Genomic DNA, 20,261 nt, shown 5'->3' on the forward strand with positions numbered 1-20,261 from the left:
CAACAAGATCCAATTTTATTTTCCTAAGGGAGAATTTTTTTTTATATACAACTTTTTATTAACAACTTAAGTGTGACATTTACTTTCTTCATTAAGTACAAGAATATTCAGGGTGACAAATACCATCTTACTGAGGTCAGTGACACATTTCAAAACTAACAGTTTATAGTACATTTCTTATGGTGAACATGGATCTGAAAGATGGGGGATATCAGGTGGGACACAAATATTACCTCGGTATTCGTTCCATTTGCCCTACACATGCGTCCATTTTTGTGGGCAGCCTGTTGCAACATAGACAGTTTTCTCTCGCATCATACACCAGTCCATGTCTGTCTTCCATTCTGCCACTGTGAGAGCTGCACTAGCACCCCATAACCTGGCCACCTTCTCTTTAGCTACCATCAAACCCAGTGTCGCCCACAGTTTATCCTTGCTATTTAGATCTGTAGGTTCCCAAATATTCCTCTTAGTATCAATGTCAATGCTTATTCCAAAAACTTCCCTGCAGCATTGGTGGATGTCTGCCCAATATTTCCGAACATGAATAAATTCCCACAATATATGTATGAACATACCCTCATGGCCGCACCATCTACTACAGTCCACATCATCTGCTCTACACATCTTTGCCAGTATTGGTCCTGTGATATATACTCTATGAATGATCTTGATTTGAACCAGTCTCAGGCAAGCGGAGATCGCAACCTCTTTAGGGGATGCCAATGCTTCCTGCCACTCTTCCTCGTCCAGCCTTGAGATGTCTCTTTCCTAGTGCTTTCGAAGTGTCTCAAGGGGGTCCGGGGCATTATTGATCAACTTTTTATATGTTAATGATACTGCTTTTGTTTGCATGCATCCATCGAGGAGTCTATCCTCCAGAGGAGAGGCCTCCAGGCGGGTCCCTCCCTTCGGTATCTACAATGTCAGGGGGGAGCCTTTTACTTACCTGCTGACGCTGACGCTGACCGGACCTCTTCTTCTGGCTGCAGGGGCACTGGAGACAAGCCGCCACCGCCGAGAGTCATCTGTTGCACAGCCTGCACGCGTCGCCGCCCCGGGACTTCAATTCCCGGCAGCCTACGCGGCGGCGCGCTTCACAGTGACGCGAGGGCGCCAGGAGGCGCACAAAAGCGCCGCTGATACCGGCGGAGCTGGGGGAGCCTTTTACTTACCTGCTGACGCTGACGCTGACCGGACCTCTTCTTCTGGCTGCAGGGGCACTGGAGACAAGCCGCCACCGCCGAGAGTCATCTGTTGCACAGCCTGCACGCGTCGCCGCCCCGGGACTTCAATTCCCGGCAGCCTACGCGGCGGCGCGCTTCACAGTGACGCGAGGGCGCCAGGAGGCGCACAAAAGCGCCGCTGATACCCGCTTCGCGGGACGCGAGCGGGACGCCCGGACGAAGCCCGGACAAAGGGCGGGCCGTCTGAGGCCGTCCGAGGTTGGCCAAGGTTGGGTTGGGCCTGGTCTCTTGGCTCGCTGCCCTGGAGCTGCTGTTGCTGAGCTGCGAAATTGTCGACCAATCTGTTGCGTAAGTTACATTGACTTTGGTTGCTCATACAGTTCATTATGCCCCCTAAAAAGTTAACCACGTCTACTAACACTATGGAAAATTATTTGGTGCAGGTAGTGGAAAAAATCAACCTTGATAGAAGAGCGTCTTTGGGAATAGACTCATCTGCTCAATCTCCATTTATTGATATCGAGGCTGATGACCCTTTTGGCCTTTTAATAAATAACAGTATTAATAGTGCCACTCCTGATTTGTTCCCAGATTCTATTACTATACAGCCAAGTGGTACTGTTGCTGGAGCTGAAGATCTGAGTGTAAACGAGGTACTGGTTGACATTGCTATTAATCAGGATCAATCTATTTCTCCTCCAGCACCGGTTCTGGGTAAACGGGAATGCCTAAGGTCAGCAAAGAACAGAGTAGCAAACCCCCCGAGGAAACACTCTGAGGAAGAGGAGCATGATTTGACTAGTGAAGCGTATATTACACTTTCGAATGCCCAATTTAATAAATTGTTAACTTTAATGGACTCAAAAATCAAAGGTGCAATAAAGCCCTTGGTTAGCAAAATAGACAAGCTAACTTCTGAGGTCAACCGTTTGGAAGGTCTACTACAAAAATCAATAGACGAGACTGGGAAACTTCCGGAAAGTGTCTCTGCAAAGATAGAGGAATCTGTCAACAAATCAGTAATTGCAGCCGTAGGTGGTCTCATCCCAGTCACTGCCCCGGTATTGGATACCCTAACGGCAAGGAATAGCACTCTCCCAGGTGATTCTCATACTGCCTCGATCCCTGCTCCTGCTGTTGAAGACCCGTTTATTGAGAACGGGACTTTTGAACTTGTGGTTGAAGCTTCCCCATTGGTACTTGTCCTTGCCAATGTTCCAGCTTTGGCTCAAGGTGAGAGGGAAACAGCATCTTCTCTACGAAACAAATCTTTATCATGGTTAACCACTAACATGGTAATTACTCCTTGGGGAAAGCAGCAACTTTCTGAAGAGCTTGTTAAAGCACGAAGGGTTCAGTGGATCGGGGATAGGGTAAAAAAGTTTAAAGGGGAGTGTGTTGTTCTCCACTTCTCTGACCCTGGGGTCTTGCCCAACATCCTACCAAATATTTTACCACCTCAACGGAGAACGACTTCAATTGTTCCTTTGACTTTGGACTTCTTCTACCCAAGAAAGGGAAGCGGACCAAATTCAAGCATTTTAAGAACTAAATGGAACATTGTGACTAAGAGGGGGAGTAAGGATGTTGCATCAGTTGACTGGGGTCTGGGGCTAGAAAATCGATTTTCTTCATTATCCAATTTAAGTGATTGTGATTGACAACCACCTATTTGTAATGCTGTGTCTGCACCTGCTTATGCCATAAGTTTATCAGGTTTGGCTTGTTACCCCATAACAACTAGCCCGTCGGGGCTTTTGACTGCTGATTTACCTGGGGCACCGAATGTTACGATTGTAGACCAGGGCATAGGGGGTAAGGTGTTAAACATGCATTCTACAACCAATGGTATTCCTACGACACCAATTTCAGGGAATATCATATCATGGAATGTAGCTGGTATATCTTCTAAAATGGAAAGCGCAGACTGGTTAGAATTTATAAATAGGTATGACCTCTGTATTTTCCAAGAGACTTGGGCGTGTGAGCCTACCTTTGCTTTAGGGTATCTAAACTTTCATGTTCCTGCCATTAAGGGTCCCAAAGGACGGCCTATGGGGGGCCTTACCATATGGATCAGGCAGTCTTTAAAGATTGCTGTACAAAGTGTGGAACTTGACCAAAAAGATATCCAGCTGATACGATTGACCAGTGATCTACCCCTCTCCATGGATGTATATAATATCTATGCCAGAGGTGGTAGTAAAGGTAGATCCGAGGTTCTTATGAGCCTTTCTACTATTCTTGAGACCGAATCTGCAGGAAAAAACATCTTAATTGCAGGTGATCTGAATCGGACATTTGAACCTCTAATCACCGGTGATTCTCCTCTGGGATCAGAGGAAGACAAACTTTGGGACATTCCCACACTTGAGTCCCCCCCGATAACCAGATGGACAGCTGACATCTTAGGTCTAAATGCCATGTGCTTGGAGCATGGGTTACGCGCCCTGAATGGCCGAACCCAATCAGACCGTGTACCCGCCATGACATTTAATAATGGGCGAAGTAAAAGTCGTATTGACTACGTTATTTGTAGTACATCGCTATGGCCATCCCTTATTGATATGGTAGTTACTGCTAGAATAGAAAGTGACCATGACCCGCTATGTGTCTCGCATAATTGGTGGACATCTAATGTAAACCCCTCAACTAATTGTCATTCATTTGTGCCGCCAACGATTACGCAATCCAATAATATGCGTAGGCTAAGATGGTCTGGTGTTAAGACGGACCAGCAGGCCCTAGAAAAGATAGGTGCAGCTGCAGACAAGGCCATTCTGGCACTGGAAAATATCACTGATCTTGCAAATGGACAAGATGAGGTTAAAAATGTTCATACGTCTCTTTTTGACGAAGTTAAAAAAATCTTTTTAAAACCCGCACGAAACATCAAGGCTTGTCCATTTAAAACAGCCAAGTGGTATAACCAAGATTGCAGGAAAGCAAGATCGAAACTAGGAGCTGCAATTAAAAATAATAATCTGACTGAGACTCGGTCTGCTAGAAAGCACTATAAAAATTGTATCGCCAGGGCAAAAAAAGAATGGGACGAAGATCATTGGCAGAAATTGAGATGTGCTAGCGAAAGTAAAAATTCTAGACAATTCTGGCACATCGTCAAATGGGGTCATGATAGACCTCCAGAGCCTCCTAATAATAATGTCCCTCACGATGCCTGGGTTACGTTTTTTAAAGAGCAGTACTCCTCTAGGGGTCAGCCTGCGAGCAACATTAACCCTACTTATCTGTTCGCAGACGAAGATGTTTTTATGCTAGGCGAAATCCTGTCTGCTTTGAAATCCGTCCATAGGGGCAGAGCCCCAGGTAATGATGGTGTTCCGGCGGATGTCTTCTTAGATGACACCGACAGGTGGAGTAAGTACATCTGCCTTTTATTAAACCATTTAGCCAGAGGTGCTGAAATTCCGGTTTCTTGGAGGGGTGCCGTCATTATACCTGTATATAAAAAGGGGGATCGTGCACAACCCTGTAACTATCGCCCAATCAGCCTAATAGACACGGTCCAAAAGGTGGTAGGACGTGTTATTATCAACAATTTGCTTGATTGGGCTGAGGAGCAGAACATTTTATCCCCTTTTCAGGCGGGCTTTCGCAAAGCAACAAGCACTGTAGACCAGGTTTTTCGTTTTCAACTTATACAATGGCGGACAGTGGTACTGGGTGGATGCAGCCTGTATGCAGCCTTTGTTGACTTGCGGGCTGCATTCGACCTGGTGCCGAGGGCAAAATTGTGGGAAGTTCTGGCTGCCCTAGGGGTCCCGATGATTACCCTAACTTTGATTATGAGACTCCATGAGGGCACCTATGCAAAGATTCAATGGGGTGGCTATGGTAACGACACTATTGACTTCCCTGTCGAGCGGGGGGTTCGGCAGGGCTGTTCAATGGCTCCAACACTGTTTACTCTTTTTATAAACGGAATTGTTCCCCTTATGCAAATTGAGCCTGTAGATGCTCCCTCTCTTGCTGGTGCAAAAGTTCCAATTTTAATGTTCGCAGACGACACCCTAATTTTATCAAAATCCCCGAGTGGTCTGCAAAAGGCATTGATAATCTTTGACAAATTTTGTTGTGATCATGGTCTGGAGGTAAATGCAGCGAAAACAAAACTCATGGTTTTTAATCCCAGTAGGAAATTCAAACCCAAAATTACCATGAGCGGGCGCTGCCTTGAAGTCGTGAACTCCTTTACTTATTTGGGGATACATATCTCAAATAATAACAGATGGAACCACCACCTAGATTTAGCTATATTAAGGCATAAACAGCTTGCTGGTACCATCATTAAGGAGCACGCGAAATCCTTAACCAAGCCAATTAATCCGCCACTGATCATATATGAGGCTAAAGCAATAGGGTCTGCACTATACGGGGCAGAACTGTGGGGGCAAGAGAACCTCCAGGAGTTACAGAGGTCAGAGAATAGTTTCCTCCGTAAACTAACTGGCACCCCACAGAGTACTCCCCTTTTGCCACTCAGATATGATCTTGGTAGAAAGGAAATTTCGGCAATGTGTAAACTTCGACCGATACTATATTGGCGCAGAATCTGGACCACCCCTGAGTTGTCACAATATGCAGAAGGATTTGCTGATGTAATCAAGGCAGATCGATTTCATGAAATTAAATGGTTTAGATCTCTGAGAACTGCATTAAGTGAACTAGGGTTGAGTGAATTGTGGTCGGATCCAACCGGGTCACCTTTTCCACCAAAGTTGTTTATAAAAAACCTTTACTGGGAACATGTTGCAAACAAGAGCCTTCTAAGTAATAGTAATGGGTCTATGACGACTGCCTTCCTCGAAGCTAAACTGTTTCCAATGTTTGAGATATACTGGGATATTATATCTAAATCCCTGGATAGGAAACTGTTTTTCCAATTGAGGGCTGGCTCTCTACCTCTTGGTAACTTAACATCTAAATGGAGAAATAGAGGTCCAGCAACTTGTTTAGCTTGTGGGGAAGGGAAAGAGACTCTGGGGCATTTTTTGTTTGTTTGTCAAGCATATTCTGTTCCGAGACGTGTCTGGTTGGCCCCCATGTGCAGAAATTTGGGTACTAAAAGCTCCATGGTAGCCTTACGCATTATTAAAACTACCCCCTTAAACTGGATTATCATAGCGACTGCAAAGTATTTGGGGTGGGCGTGGGTAATTAGGCAGAGATTGCTAGTAGGGTGACTACTCTCTGCCTAGTTGTTCAGAGACTGCTAGTTTATCTATTCTCTGTTCCCTTGCCTGGAGTCTATCTGACGAAAACTTATTTAAATTAATTTTTAATCATGTATGTTTTTATAATATGAACTTTGCACCTTGATGGTTATAACTTGATGAAATTTGTTTTAAAAATAAGGAAAAATCTCCTTTTTAACGTGTCTGTGCTTAAAGTCATGCTGACTTTGTAATTTAATTGTATTTTATTATGTGTTTGTTTGTCTGCTTTTATGAGTAATTACTCGAATAAAGCACTTTTGAATTGAATACAATGTCAGTGCTTGTCTCAACTGTGAGTATCTGTAGCGGTCCGAGTCAGCCATATTATATTCCTGTTGGAGTAGCAAATGTTATGACTCCCCCTTTCCATAGATCGCCTACTCTTGAGATTCCAATCATATCCCATCTTTCGAATCCCTTTGTTTTCTTCAGAGTGTCCAGTTGTTCTGTATCCCACAGGTGAGTGACCTGTGTAAGTTTCAGCCCCCAGCCCAAGATCCTGATGGCGGCATGCCACACTTGTACTGAATGTCTAGTCGGTCCTGTCAGGGAAAATTTGTTAGGCTTAGAGTACAGGGCCATAATAAAATTGCCACCTGGTAATAGCCATATGTCTATTCTATAGCCCAGTTCCTCCCAGTGACAGGATGTGCAGTGGTTGATTGCAGCCAAGTGAGCCATCCAATAGTATTTCTTAATATCGGGGAGCCCAATACCTCCATCGTACCAAGCCCTCTCTAATTTTGAAAAGGCTATACGGGGACGTGCCTCCCAGAGCAACTCCCTCTGTACACTTTCTACTTCTTTAAAGTACTTTGCAGGAACTCGGTTTGGAAAATTTTGGAGGGCATAGAGGAAGCGTGGCAGTGACATCATTTTGAATAATGCCGCTCTGCCCAACAATGATAGAGGAAGTGACTTCCAGTTCGCAACATCGCGCTTTTTCGCTGTAGCGGGGGGAGCAGATTATGCTCGTAACTAGCTTTAGGATCGGCTGTTATGTAGATCCCCTGGTATTGAAATCCATCTTTTGCCTCCTGTATGGTACACTCCCTAGGCAGGGATGGAGGCTGTCCTCCTAAGGGAGAATTTAAAGAATCTGTTTTCTGCATAATGTGTGCTTGCCAGAACCAGGCCCTGCAAGTTGCAATACATTGTCCGCCTCCCCCCATTCAGATCAGAAGCCACGGAAGTCATCTGCGGCGTTCCCCAAGGCTCCTCGCTCAGCCCCACCCTCTTCAACGTCTACATGAGCCCCCTTGCAGCCATCGCACGCCAACACAACCTGAACATCATCTCCTACGCCGATGACACCCAGCTGATCCTCTCCCTGACCAACGACCCCGCCACCGCCAGAGCCAACCTACACGAAGGGATGAAAGACGTGGCCGAGTGGATGACGACCAGCCGCCTGAAACTGAACACAGACAAGACGGAAGTCCTCATCCTGGGCTCCTCACCCTCCACATGGGACGACTCCTGGTGGCCCCCCGCCCTGGGCAACGCACCCAAACCGACAGACCACGCACGCAACCTGGGCTTCATCCTGGACTCCTCCCTCTCCATGACCAGACAAGTCAACGCCACCTCCTCGTCCTGTTTCAACATCCTGCGCATGCTACGTAAGATCTTCCGGTGGATCCCCACCGAGACCAGGAAGACAGTCACCCAGGCCCTCGTCACCAGCCGACTGGACTACGGCAACGCCCTCTACGCCGGAACCACCGCCAAGCTCCAGAAGAGACTCCAGCGGATCCAGAACGCCTCGGCGAGACTCATCCTCGACGTCCCCAGACGAAGCCACATCTCCAGACACCTGAGAGACCTGCACTGGCTCCCGGTCAACAAAAGAATCACCTTCTGGCTCCTCACCCACGCACACAAAGCCCTACACAACCAAGGCCCGACCTACCTCAACAGCCGCCTCAACTTCTACGCTCCCAAAGGCCATCTCCGCTCGACCAATCATGCCCTCGCAGCCGTCCCCCGCATCCGCAGAGCGACAACAGGAGGAAGGTCCTTCTCCCACCTGGCCGCCAAGACTTGGAACTCCCTCCCAACCGACCTACGCCTGACCCAAGACCACCTCTCCTTCAGGAAGAAGCTCAAGACCTGGCTGTTCGAGCAGTAGCGGACCCCCCCCCCCCAAAGCGCCTTGAGACCCTCCGGGTGAGTAGTGCGTGGTATAAATGCCTATGATTGATTGATTGATTGATTGATTGATTGATTGATACATTGAGGGAGATGGACAGAAGTCCCAACAATACATATCCACCTCAACAGCTAATAATGCTGCTATCTTTCAGGATAGAAGGTACCAGAAATGCTTGGACCAACCCCCAGTAGGGCTGAGAAAGTGGCAAAGATTACTTAACGAACAGCAAGGTAAAGACCAGAGTTGCCACTTGAGCTTATACAAAGTAAACAGGAAAGCACTGAAGTATGTGAATGTGTTTACCTTTGTTATATTCTTCCTGAAGAATTACCGTTGTTATATACTTCTTGAAACTGAAGAATCAGCAGTACATCCTGAGCCCTCTTTTTGAACAATCTGGTCTTTAACGAAATCTTGATCATTTGCATTATCATAAAGCTGTACCTGTAGCACTTGGGTGCTCTGTGATCGCCCTTTCTTTGCTAAGTGACTCTGTGAACACTGGTAAATCACCTCCTTTCCTGAAGTAAGATGTGGTGTGTTCAATATAACTCTTAGTTAAATATTTGTGTATGGTGAAATATACCTTGCTAAGTATCAAAGATGATAAAGAAGAGATGTATTTTACAACCAGATAAATATTCTGTTTTCATATTCCATTACGATTGTTTTTAGTAATTTTAAATCTCTTTACATTCAACAGGAAAAAACTTGAATGCTTGCAATGATTTTCAATAATGAAGATAATACTTTAACTCTGCAGAACAACGGTCAAAAATAACAAGCACCAGTATTCAGGAAAACATAAGTTCAGTCATCAACAGAGGAATTTGAACATGAGCTGACCGATCTGGAAGAAGCAGTCAAGAGCAATTCAATGCAAGAATCTGAGCTGTGCACCTCCACACTACAAGACTAAGAAATGACCTGTGGAAAATTAAGGCAACAACACTGACCAACCACCTCCTGAATAAACCTGTAGCAAACACTAGCTTTAATCATGGAATCGGTATGATGTGGTTACTGCGGTGCTCTGATACCTGAAATAATAATAGACCATCATTCAGTGCTCTTAGTGCATTGTATACTCTTCCTGGCTATACCACAGCAACCAGAGAAAAACGGAGTGGAGACAACCAACTGAAGAGTAAATGAAAGGGGATTTCTGCTAGCTAAAATATATAGTACAGTTCCAATTTGTAACAGCCAGAAGGAAGATTAACCTTTACTTTTAAGCATTAAAAACCTGTTATCCAATCTAAAGACACAATCTCTTGCGAAGAAGCCTGACACTTTTTATGAGTGTGGCAAATATTTAGGAACCACTTTACTTACCAGTAAGCACTTTACTTTTAAATTGGAAATCAAATGTCCTAAATACCAACACATACAGGAAATGTGAGAATAACACAAGTGCTTTATCAACCATGTTGGCTCTTCAGGAAGCACTTTCATGGGAAGTGGACACATATATCTCCAATCCAGAGGTACTAATCAAGAAAGAAGAATCATACACATGCACTGAGATCTTTAGTTTGTCATCAGTAATAAAGCAACATCAGCCAACTCATACAAAAGAAGAATTGTTCTATTGCACTGAATGTGTGCAAAGTTTTAGTCATTTAGTACTCCTAAAAGAGCATCAGCAAACACACACCGTGGAAAAGCCATTCAGATGCAGCGAATGTGTAAAGAGCTTTAGTTTGTTATCACACCTCCAAAGACATCAGCAAACACACACTGGGGAAAAACCATACCATTGCACTGAATGTATGAAGAGCTTTAGTTCTTTATCACACCTCCAAAGACATCAGCAAACACACACCGGGGAAAAACCATACAATTGCAATGAATGTGTAAAGAGCTTTAGTCGGTTATCACACCTACAGCTACATCAGCGAACACACACTGGGGAAAAACCATACCATTGCAATGAATGTGTGAAGAGCTTTAGCTGCTTATCACACCTCCAAAGACATCATCGAACACACACTGGGGAAAAACCATATGCTTGCAATGAATGCGTGAAGAGCTTTAGTCGGTTATCACACCTACAGCTACATCAGCGAACACACACTGGAGAAAAACCATACCAATGCACTGAATGTATGAAGAGCTTTAGTCGGTTATCACACCTCCAAAGACATCAGCAAACACACACCGGGGAAAAACCATACCATTGTAATGAATGTGTGAAGAGCTTTAGTCTTTTATCACACCTCCAAAGACATCAGCGAATACACACAGGGGAAAAACCATACCACTGCAATGAATGTGAAAAGAGGTATAGTCAGTTATCACACCTCCAAAGACATCAGCAAATGCATACAGGAGAAAAACTATATCATTGCAGTGAATGTGGAAGTAGTTTTAGCAAATCTTCAACATTAAGGAGTCATCAGCGTACACACACAGGAGAAAAACCATATCATTGTAGTGATTGTGGAAATAGTTTTAGTCAGTCTTCAACATTAAAGAATCATCAACGAACTCACACAGGGGAAAAACCATTCAAGTGCAATGAATGTGTGAAGAGCTTTTGTCAGTTATCCATCCTACAAAGACATCAGCTAACACACACAGGGGAAAAACCATTTAAGTGCAGTGAATGTATGAAGAGCTTTAGCCAATTATCAAACCTAGAATGTCATCAGCGAACACACACAGGGGAAAAACCATATAATTGTAGTGAATGTGGGAAGAGCTTTAGTCGGTTAACGCACCTTGAAAGACATTATCAAACACACACAGGGGAAAAACCATACAGTTGTAGTGAATGTGCCAAGCAATTTAGTCGATTCTCACACCTCCAAAGACATCAGCGAGCACACACAGGGGAAAAGCCTTACCATTGTAATGAATGTGTGAAGAGCTTTAGTAGGTTATCACACCTCCAAGTACATCAGCGAACACACACAGGAGAAAAACCATACCATTGCAATAAATGTGTGAAGAGCTTTACCCGGTTATCTCACCTCCAAGTACATCAACGTACACACACAGGGGAAAAACCATACCATTGCAATGACTGTGTAAAGAGATTTAGTAGGTTATCACATCTCCAAAGACATCAGCGAACACATACAGGGGAAAAGCCATACCATTGCAATGAATGTGTGAAAAGCTTTTGTCAGTTATCAGATCTCCAAAGACATCAGCGAACACACACAGAGGAAATGCCATTCAGGAGCAGTGAATATGTGAAGAGCTGTAGCCAATTATCATGCCTACAAAGCCATCAGCAAATTACAGAAGATGATAAAATTACAATTATGTGGGACTTTCTAATGCCAGAGGCTGAAAGATTTATTATCTAAGACCCAACTTCCACAAAAAGAAGAAAAAACTATTTCTTGAATTATAAAAGTGTTTGTTCTCAGCGATTGCTCATTTCTTTTTAGGACAGTACAGACTAAAGCAATAGACACAGTGTTGATTTTTATTTGCTGAAATAGACTTTGAAAGAAAGACTCCCAAGCACACCTAACCATGCTACCTGTAAAAGAAACTCTATGAACAATGCTTGAACCAGTAAGGAGTTTTAGCTAACTTTAGGGATTAATGATACAACCTATAATCCCTATGCACTCCAGACAGTTTAACAATCTCACAATGGTGAATAGCCACAGCTGATTGTGGTGTTTGGTCATTTTCTGCAACATTGCTGGTTCAGTGACAAAGGCCAGAGAGCGGTGTCCAAAAGTAGAATTGAAAGTAAGAAAAGGTGAGCTGTCACTCTATGAGTTAATGTTTGCAGTGAATGGCACCCCCTCCCCCACAAACCCTGATGCAGAAGTGATAGTCTTTTCCATCATCACATGTTTCTGTAAATGAAGCCACCATGGTGGCACTTTTCCGCGTGTCCGACATCGAGCTGGATCCTTGGGAGATTTGCTAGCTCATCACTAACTATGAGTCACGGTTAGATTAATTATGTGTAAATATTATTTTATGAGTTTCTTTTTTGCAGAGCATCATTCAATCAAATCTTAACTGTTGAAAGGGCAGAATTAGTGCATCATGGCAACATTCTTGCAATGAGAAAGAGATGTTAAAAAGTTTAGCTCTTAATAGATTTCTGAAGCCTTGACTGTTAAGTAAAGATTGAATCTTGAGCAGTTAAGATGTGCTGCTGTTAGGAGCTAGAATTAAGAATCGTCGACTCACAGCTTCACAGTTCTGGAACCTTGGTTATGGAAGAGAAATCTGGATACATAACAAAAGGAACATGAATGATATTCAGGCTCATGTTTCCAAACATAAAGGAACCCTCTTTTATATGAACGCATCTCGGGAATTCATGGATTTTTTAAGTATGTGCTGCCTCGTGGGCAAACAGTGAAAGTCTGTGATGAAGATGAGACTTCCTCAGACCACAAATGCCATTGATGTAGCATTCTGAGGCATGTAAAGTTGATTTCTGGTGCTGGAACCCTATGTCCTGGACAAGCTCATGGATCTCCCTTTTGACAGGGTATGCCTGTTCGGATTTGGCATTAGAGACTTTCAAAGCTAGCAAAGTTACAGCCCACTTCTTGGGACTTCAACTGCCACCTCCTACAAGAGATTATTACCAATTTCAGCATTTCCATGGCTCGTTGAGGAAATTTCTCTTTTTTTCATGTCAACCCTAACCAGCTCCAATTCCAGCAGCAGCAACATCCTCTGGTCAAACAGTATAAGGGCAGAGTCAGAAGAAAGGACTATGAATCCATCCAGCAAACCTCCTCCTCCTCCCCTACTCCAGCAGGATAGAAGATCTACTTCACTTATCCTAACAGACTCTTAGCATAAAGGGATGGGGATGGCCTCCAGTCGCTTGGCCTGGAAGGCTGTTACATTGGATCAGTAAGTCCTCCAAATCCTCCAAATCATAGAACAAGGCTATGTCCTTCCATTTCTTCAGGCTACACCTCCTCGTCACCTGTCTGTCCCCCCCACCCATCTGGGTATATCTTTCCATTATCAGCAAGAGGAGGCAGAACTCCTACAGAAAGGAGCTATGGTGCAAGTGTCAGAGTTGGAAGGATGGTTTTCTGCATCTGATCCTGGACCTCAGAGAATTGAACTTCTGTCTCAAAAACAAAAGGTTCAATAGGCAGACCCTAGCTGAAGTGTTTCTGGTGTTGGTATATCGAGATTGGATGGTGTCACATGACTGCAGGATGCACACATCCACATTCTGTTCTTGCCGTCACATCTGAGGTACATGAGTGTTATAGTTGGTTTTGCGCTATACCAGTTTGTAGTACTCCTCATCATTTTTGAATATCTGTTATATCTACCCTTAGGCCAAACACAGCCTGTGATCCTACAGCGACTGCCCTGGAACGACCTAACTGGCGCCCAGGACCCACCGATAAAGGAACGGTGTTCCATCCTTTCGCCTATATTTAGGTGAGGTAGTTGGTATTACCCAACATATATATAACTTGCACTCCTCACTCCGTATTTTTGGAGTCCCCCCCTTTCTAGCAATGATTTCCACATACGAATAGTATTTGAAGGGAATGAAATGTTGCATATGACTTCCAATTAGTTCAATGGTAATATCAATTGTACACCACTGGTATATTTATTAATTGTGGAGTTTCCTAATGTTAAGAGCAATTATAGATGGTACCCACATCAAGGAAAATTGAAGAGGCTCACACCATTGGTCATTGAGGAGGGCTAACATGAATATATCCTGAGCATCAGTATAATAAAGGAGATAAAAGTATGTAGAGAATATGACTATGAATTTAGGGCCAAATAGACTCTGACATGATATTATTTCGCCCCATATACAGGGAAAGTGAAGTCTTTCTTGTACGGAAAACCCCTATCAAGAAGTCCTGAGGAAGGTGCCACATTACCAAGTGCAAAGCACCGAAACGCGTCGACGCATTTCTATATGAGAGAATCCACCTTTAGCCCAAACGCACTGGATGCACATATATTATTGTCACATGTGTGTTATAATATACAGGCCATTTTCTGTTAGTGGATCCAGGAATCAATTGTGGTAGAAACATCAAAGTGCCACCGTTTTAAGGGGTCTTTTTTCTTTTCTTTTTCTTATTTGTATTGTCTATAATAACCAATGTGTGTGCTCATGATATGCAATGTAATGTGAATATACTTATATGCTTTACAGTTTTTTATCATTCAATGACATCTTGTTGATTAATTTTTACTTTTCAGGGAAAGGTTCCTTTGAAATTTTAAATGTGTACATTTTTATTGTAAATTGTTGTTTTATTTTTAATAAAAAATCTAGATTGTTAACAAGTACTTTTCGTTGTGGGAATCATTATAAAATTCTCTGTTCTTCTGACGGTGACCTACAGTAACCTGTTAACTGGGGACTATAGTGCAACCGTGCGAGCATTGACACCAGTAACGTATTGATACACCCCAGGGATTTCCCTTTGACTTTTTGTACTCCTCATCGTCACCTAGGGTTTTCACAAAGATGATAGCAGTGGTTGCAGCTCATCTACGAAGGTCAGGCGTACCAGTTTATCCAAACCCATTTGACGGGCTAATTAAAGTTGGATCGCCAGAGGCGGTATTCCGCCATGTACAGTCAAGAGTAGCCCTCCTGTGCTGCCTTGTATTTTTCAGCGGTAATCGACCTGAAGCCCTCCCAACAACTTTAGTTCATAGGGTCAGTACAGGACATCACTCTTCTCCACTCGTTTTCACCACCACAGAGGATTGCTGAAGTTCAGAAATGTGTTCCCTCGCTCCAACTCCTGGGTCTGTTGGGTTCCTGCTTTCTCCTAGTCCCACATGCATTTTGGCCCATGAGGGCTCTGCAGTGGTTCCTCTGCAAGCAGTGGCTATAGGATGTGGAAAACCTGTCACTCCCCATCATAATCTCCCATAGCTTTGCAGCAGAAGTGGTTTGTTGGGGAAACAAGGTGAACCTGATGTTGCAGGATGGCTTTTGCTCCCAGTTGAGCTGTGGCTATGGTAGTAATAGATGCTTCCATTTCAGGGTGGGGAGCTCCCCAAGAAGATCTGGGGATCAGAGGCCTGTGGTCTCTGGAAGAACAGGTTCCACATATCAACTTGTTGGAACAGCAGGCACTTTGGCTGGTGCTCGGCCTTCTTTCCCTCCATCCAAAGTCGGTCCGTCCACCTGCCATGTAGGCAGGTCTCTAAATGCCAACAATGTCAGGCAACTTTATCCTGCCAATCATGTGTGGCATATTCCACTGGAGGTAGTCCAGGACATCTTCACCAGTGCGATACCACTCAGGTGGACTTTTTTGCCTCTTCAAAAATGCACTCAGCAGTTCTGTGCCCTCCAGTATCTGTTGATGGGAGCCAAAGGAAAATGTTTGAGTTGGAACTTTCAACTACACTACGCATTTCTCTTGCCACTGGAGGTGGCAGACTTCATCCTGACTCTCTACAAAGTCCATCAAAAGAAAATGTTACTTACCTGTTGTAACATAATTTCTGTATACACTGTATCTACCTGTAGCTTCCTCATTGACTCCTTGTTTAATGTTCTAGGGAGAGTTAATAAGATCCCAAATTCATTTTGGTACTGCACCACTCTATCCATGTCAATCAGTAGCTGGTCTTGAAGGCTGGGAAAACATGAGTGAAGCCTAAAGGCCTTGTACTGGGATGGGCGCTTTATACCTTTAGTGACGTCATTGGGTGCCACTTCCAATGCTGATGCAAACCAGTGCCTCCTACCGACTATGTGGGAACCTTGAAGTTTCCGGATCCAGATTGGTACCTGAGATTGTTCTACTGGTGAGGGATCTGCAGGCAGATAAGAGTATGCACCAGAAAGACTGTTACCATGGGTAATTAACTTTTTTTTTCCTACTCACATGGCTACTTCTCTGTGTGACATGGCGGGGGGTTCACTGAGAATTGTCTTCTCCAACTGAGCTGAGGGCACTGGGGATGTTTGACTAATTTAAATGGTTAGTTGATTGATAAGAAATCTGTCCCTTGCTTTCAGTGCGGACGTTCAGAATAAGGAGGTGCACATAGTCACTATGGCACCAAGTTGTGTGACTTCAAGGAAACAAAAAAAGGAAAACAGAATTGCAGTTAGCCAAGCTGCTTTTATCAATGTATTGTTGCCCTTAAAGTAAAAATAATAATTCTTAAAAAACTAATGTGAAAAGCTGTAAATATGTAATAACTTTCCTCCTAATATCACATGACCTGAGTGTTCTGTAATAATTGGCCAAAAGTATGAAACATACTGAAACTAGAGAGGAATTGTTTAAGTATGTGAGTTTTAAGTTATAAATTGACGTCATTAGCATAAAAAATCATGTCATCCACAGGTTGGGGGAAGCTGCTGGTACATTTTTCTGCAAGTTTAATTTAACCATTGGTCTTTTAAAATATGGATCCTTTCAGTTAGTTTTCAGACATTAGATGTAAGATATACCTTTGGCACAGCAGTTCCATGCTACCCTACTACTATGAATGAATTATGAATTGATTAGCTTATGTTTATTTGCATTTTTGTCATTGATGTATTCTTCTGTACTATTTATGGAACACTTTCATGAAATCTGCATTAATGTACAATAAGTTCTCAAATAAATCTTGATTGATTAATTCACTCACATTCTGTCAACAGTTCTGTGATTTTCTTATTTGTGAATGGAGAATACTTGAAATGAATGTCTAGGGTCTTCTTCGGTATGAATAGCCTTTTGTAACAATGTTGGTCAGTCAGGCTCAAAACGTGAGCCTCTAAGACCAACAGTCTGCACACGGGAGATGTTCCTGCACTTGAGGGTGCCAATGGCATGGGCCTGGACAACCCCTAATTGTGCTACAAGACTCCTGAAGATGAATCTCTTTCTGGCCTGAGGTTGATCATAACAACATGGCTGCTGTCGCCACAACTCCAGCGGGTCTGTGGCCCGTGGAGAGGGCTAATGGGGCACCTTTGCCCATGTGGGTTCCCGGAGCTGGTAGTGCGAAGTCTCGGGGGGATGGCACAGGACCGTGTTTGCTGTTGGCGGTCTTTGCAGTTCCCTTCCTCATGGGTCTATGGCTGTGTGACACCAGGTGGAGCTGCTATCTCCTGTACCCAAGCTAATAAGTGGGTTGTTCCTGTACATGACACAACACTGCCATGCTCGTGTTTGGGGGAGATTTAAGGGTGGCCTCGAGCCCAGTATTGATAGATTACACCCCACTTGGCAAACGTTTAATGCCCCGCCTTCCCTGTCCATGGGCCTAGATGATTTGAGATTCGTAGACTTCTTGCATGCTCAACATGCACAGGAAGGGATTCTACTTTTTATTCTAACATTCACTGGTTGCATTCCAGGATCAACTATATTTTTTTGTTACCCTTGGGTTGGCTCTTCGGGCAATCGCCACTCACGTTTGGTCAGACCATGCATTGGTGTCAGTATCAGTACATAGACCTCTACCTGACTAAAGAGTTCACCTCATTGTTGGACTCTCGGGAGGTTACTCCGACGATGATGGAATCGCCTGATTGCACTCCTCAATAGGTAAATGTGAAGATTTTCACTGAAGTACTGGCTTTTCGGCTGAGAGGTGTCTGACGTCGGTTGGTTTCACCCTACTAATCGAGCTTGGTTAAGAATAGACATATGGATAATTGGCCCTTAATGTGGTTGATAAAGCCACTTTACTGGTATGTTATGCTATGTTACGCGGGTTTTATAAAGCGCTCAGCTACTCAACAAGAGTGTCCCGGCGCTATCAGACCAAGTAGGCACCAAGCAAGAGGACTAGATGAAATTATTGTCCAAACAGCCATGTTTTGAGATCTTTTCTGAAGGCAAGAAGATTATCTGTCTTCCGCAGAGACCGAGGCAGAGCATTCCAGAGTTGGGGTGCCAGACGTTTAAAGGAGCGACCCCCCACGCGGGCTCGCCTAATGACAGGAACCGTAGCCAAAGCTAACGCTGCAGAGCGTAATGATCTGGAAGGAAGATAAAAGCCTATTCTTTTCCTAAGATAGCGGGCACCAGTACAGTGAAGGGCCTTAAATGCCGTGGTTAAAACCTTGAATGAAATCCGTTTGCGTACCGGCAGCCAGTGAAGAGACTTAAGAAGAACTGCCGTATTAGATTTCCGACCTAGGCCGAAGATCGCACGAGCTGCCAAATTCTGTACCGTTTGAAGGCGAGAGAGAAGATATTCAGGAAGGCCCAGATACAACACATTAGCATAATCCAGCCTAGAACCTATCAGGGCCTGGACAATGGTCCTCCTGTAGGCGAGGGGCAGGAGTGGGAGAGATTTCCTCAGCATTTTCAGCAAACCAAAACACTGTCCCACTAGCCCCAAGATCTGTGGTTTAAAAGTAATACCATTGTCCACCTTTACTCCAAGATTCTTGGCCGCAAAAGTGGCCTCAAATGGAGGAAACATATCCACTGGCCACCAGGACTTCCAGCACGGGTCCGGAGGGCAGCCAAAAAAAAACCTCAGATTTATCTGGGTTACATTTCAGGTGGTTCACCTGGAACCACGAGAACACGGCCCCCAAACAGTTCTTAATACTCTCTCCGTCAAAAACAGTCTTCTCTTCACATGTGAAAAGAAGCTGTGTATCGTTGGCGTATAATACAATCCGGGCACCATAGGACTCCGCCAGTGCCACCAAAGGGGACATGTAAATGTTAAAAAGAGTGGGGCTCAAAATCGACCCCTGGGGCACTCCCACCTCCACTGGCGGCACTTCGGCTGAGTACGGAGGGGCCCAAATTGTGTGTTGACAGTCCGATAGAAAAGACTCAAACCAACTAAAAGCCGTCCCCCTCAAACCAATCTCATAGAGTCTTGAAAGGAGACGGTTGTGGGGGACGGTATCAAAAGCCGCCAATAGATCCAACATCACCAGCATCGCCTTTCCTCCATCATCCAAGGCCTCCTTGATGGTTTCCGTAACCTCCAGCAGTGCTGTTTCAGTGCTCATATTTGCACGGAAGCCAGACTGGGTCTGATGGAGGACATCATGAGACTCTAGAAAATTAGAGAGAGCAGAATGCACATGCTTTTCCACGACCTTAGCAAGTGCCGGGAGAAGGGAAATAGGTCTATAGTTGGCATGAATGCTGGGATCCAGGTTGGATTTCTTCAGGAGAGGAAGAATAAGCGCCTGCTTCCAGGCGAGAGGAACAACTCCAGTATCAAGAGATTGATTTAAGACCGGGTTGATTATGGGATTAATAACTTGAGCTATTTTGGCGAGGAACTTAGCAGGGCAAGGATCCATCAGAGATCCAGATTTTAATTTGGATAAGAGATCCAGTGAGGCCGCTAGGGAGAGGGCCGGAAAGTTAGAAAGTGACGGCCGCTCAACGGCGGGAGATAATATCAGGAGAATCGAATTTGGGGTCACCACAGAGTCTGACGGCGCAAAGGACGCCTGAATGGTTTGATTTTACTTGCAAAAAAGTCAGCTATTTGAGTAATCCACAGTTCAGAAGGAGAGCACTTCGCTTCTATGGATGATGGTGATGTAAATTCCTTCACTATCGCAAAGATTTCTTTACTGGTGTTAGCGGCCGCTTCTATTCTTCTGGTGAAATAAGATTTTTTCTCCCAAATAATTTCTTTACGATAGGCCTTGGTGCGCTCCCTGTAGGCTTCCTTTAAAGACCCATCGTAGTTTTGACACCAAGCCCTCTCAGCCTTCTTGCAATGCCTTCGACTTTCATT

At 44.3% G+C, this 20,261-nt stretch overlaps 1 protein-coding gene across 1 annotated transcript in view; it reads left to right on the forward strand.

The window, feature by feature from the left end:
* LOC144802968 (uncharacterized) overlaps nucleotides 1–20,261 on the forward strand; it is a 234,900-nt gene that overhangs the window by 52,297 nt on the left and 162,342 nt on the right. Inside the window, exon 2 of the mRNA XM_078671838.1 lies at nucleotides 9,283–11,771. Within this exon, the coding sequence (XP_078527964.1) occupies nucleotides 10,007–11,771 (1,765 nt within the window). The 5' untranslated portion in view covers nucleotides 9,283–10,006. The remainder of the gene's footprint in view (nucleotides 1–9,282; nucleotides 11,772–20,261) is intronic.

The sequence above is a fragment of the Lissotriton helveticus genome, chromosome 1_2 (genome assembly GCF_964261635.1).
Source record: "Lissotriton helveticus chromosome 1_2, aLisHel1.1, whole genome shotgun sequence".
In the NCBI taxonomy this organism is placed as follows: Eukaryota; Metazoa; Chordata; class Amphibia; order Caudata; family Salamandridae; genus Lissotriton; species Lissotriton helveticus.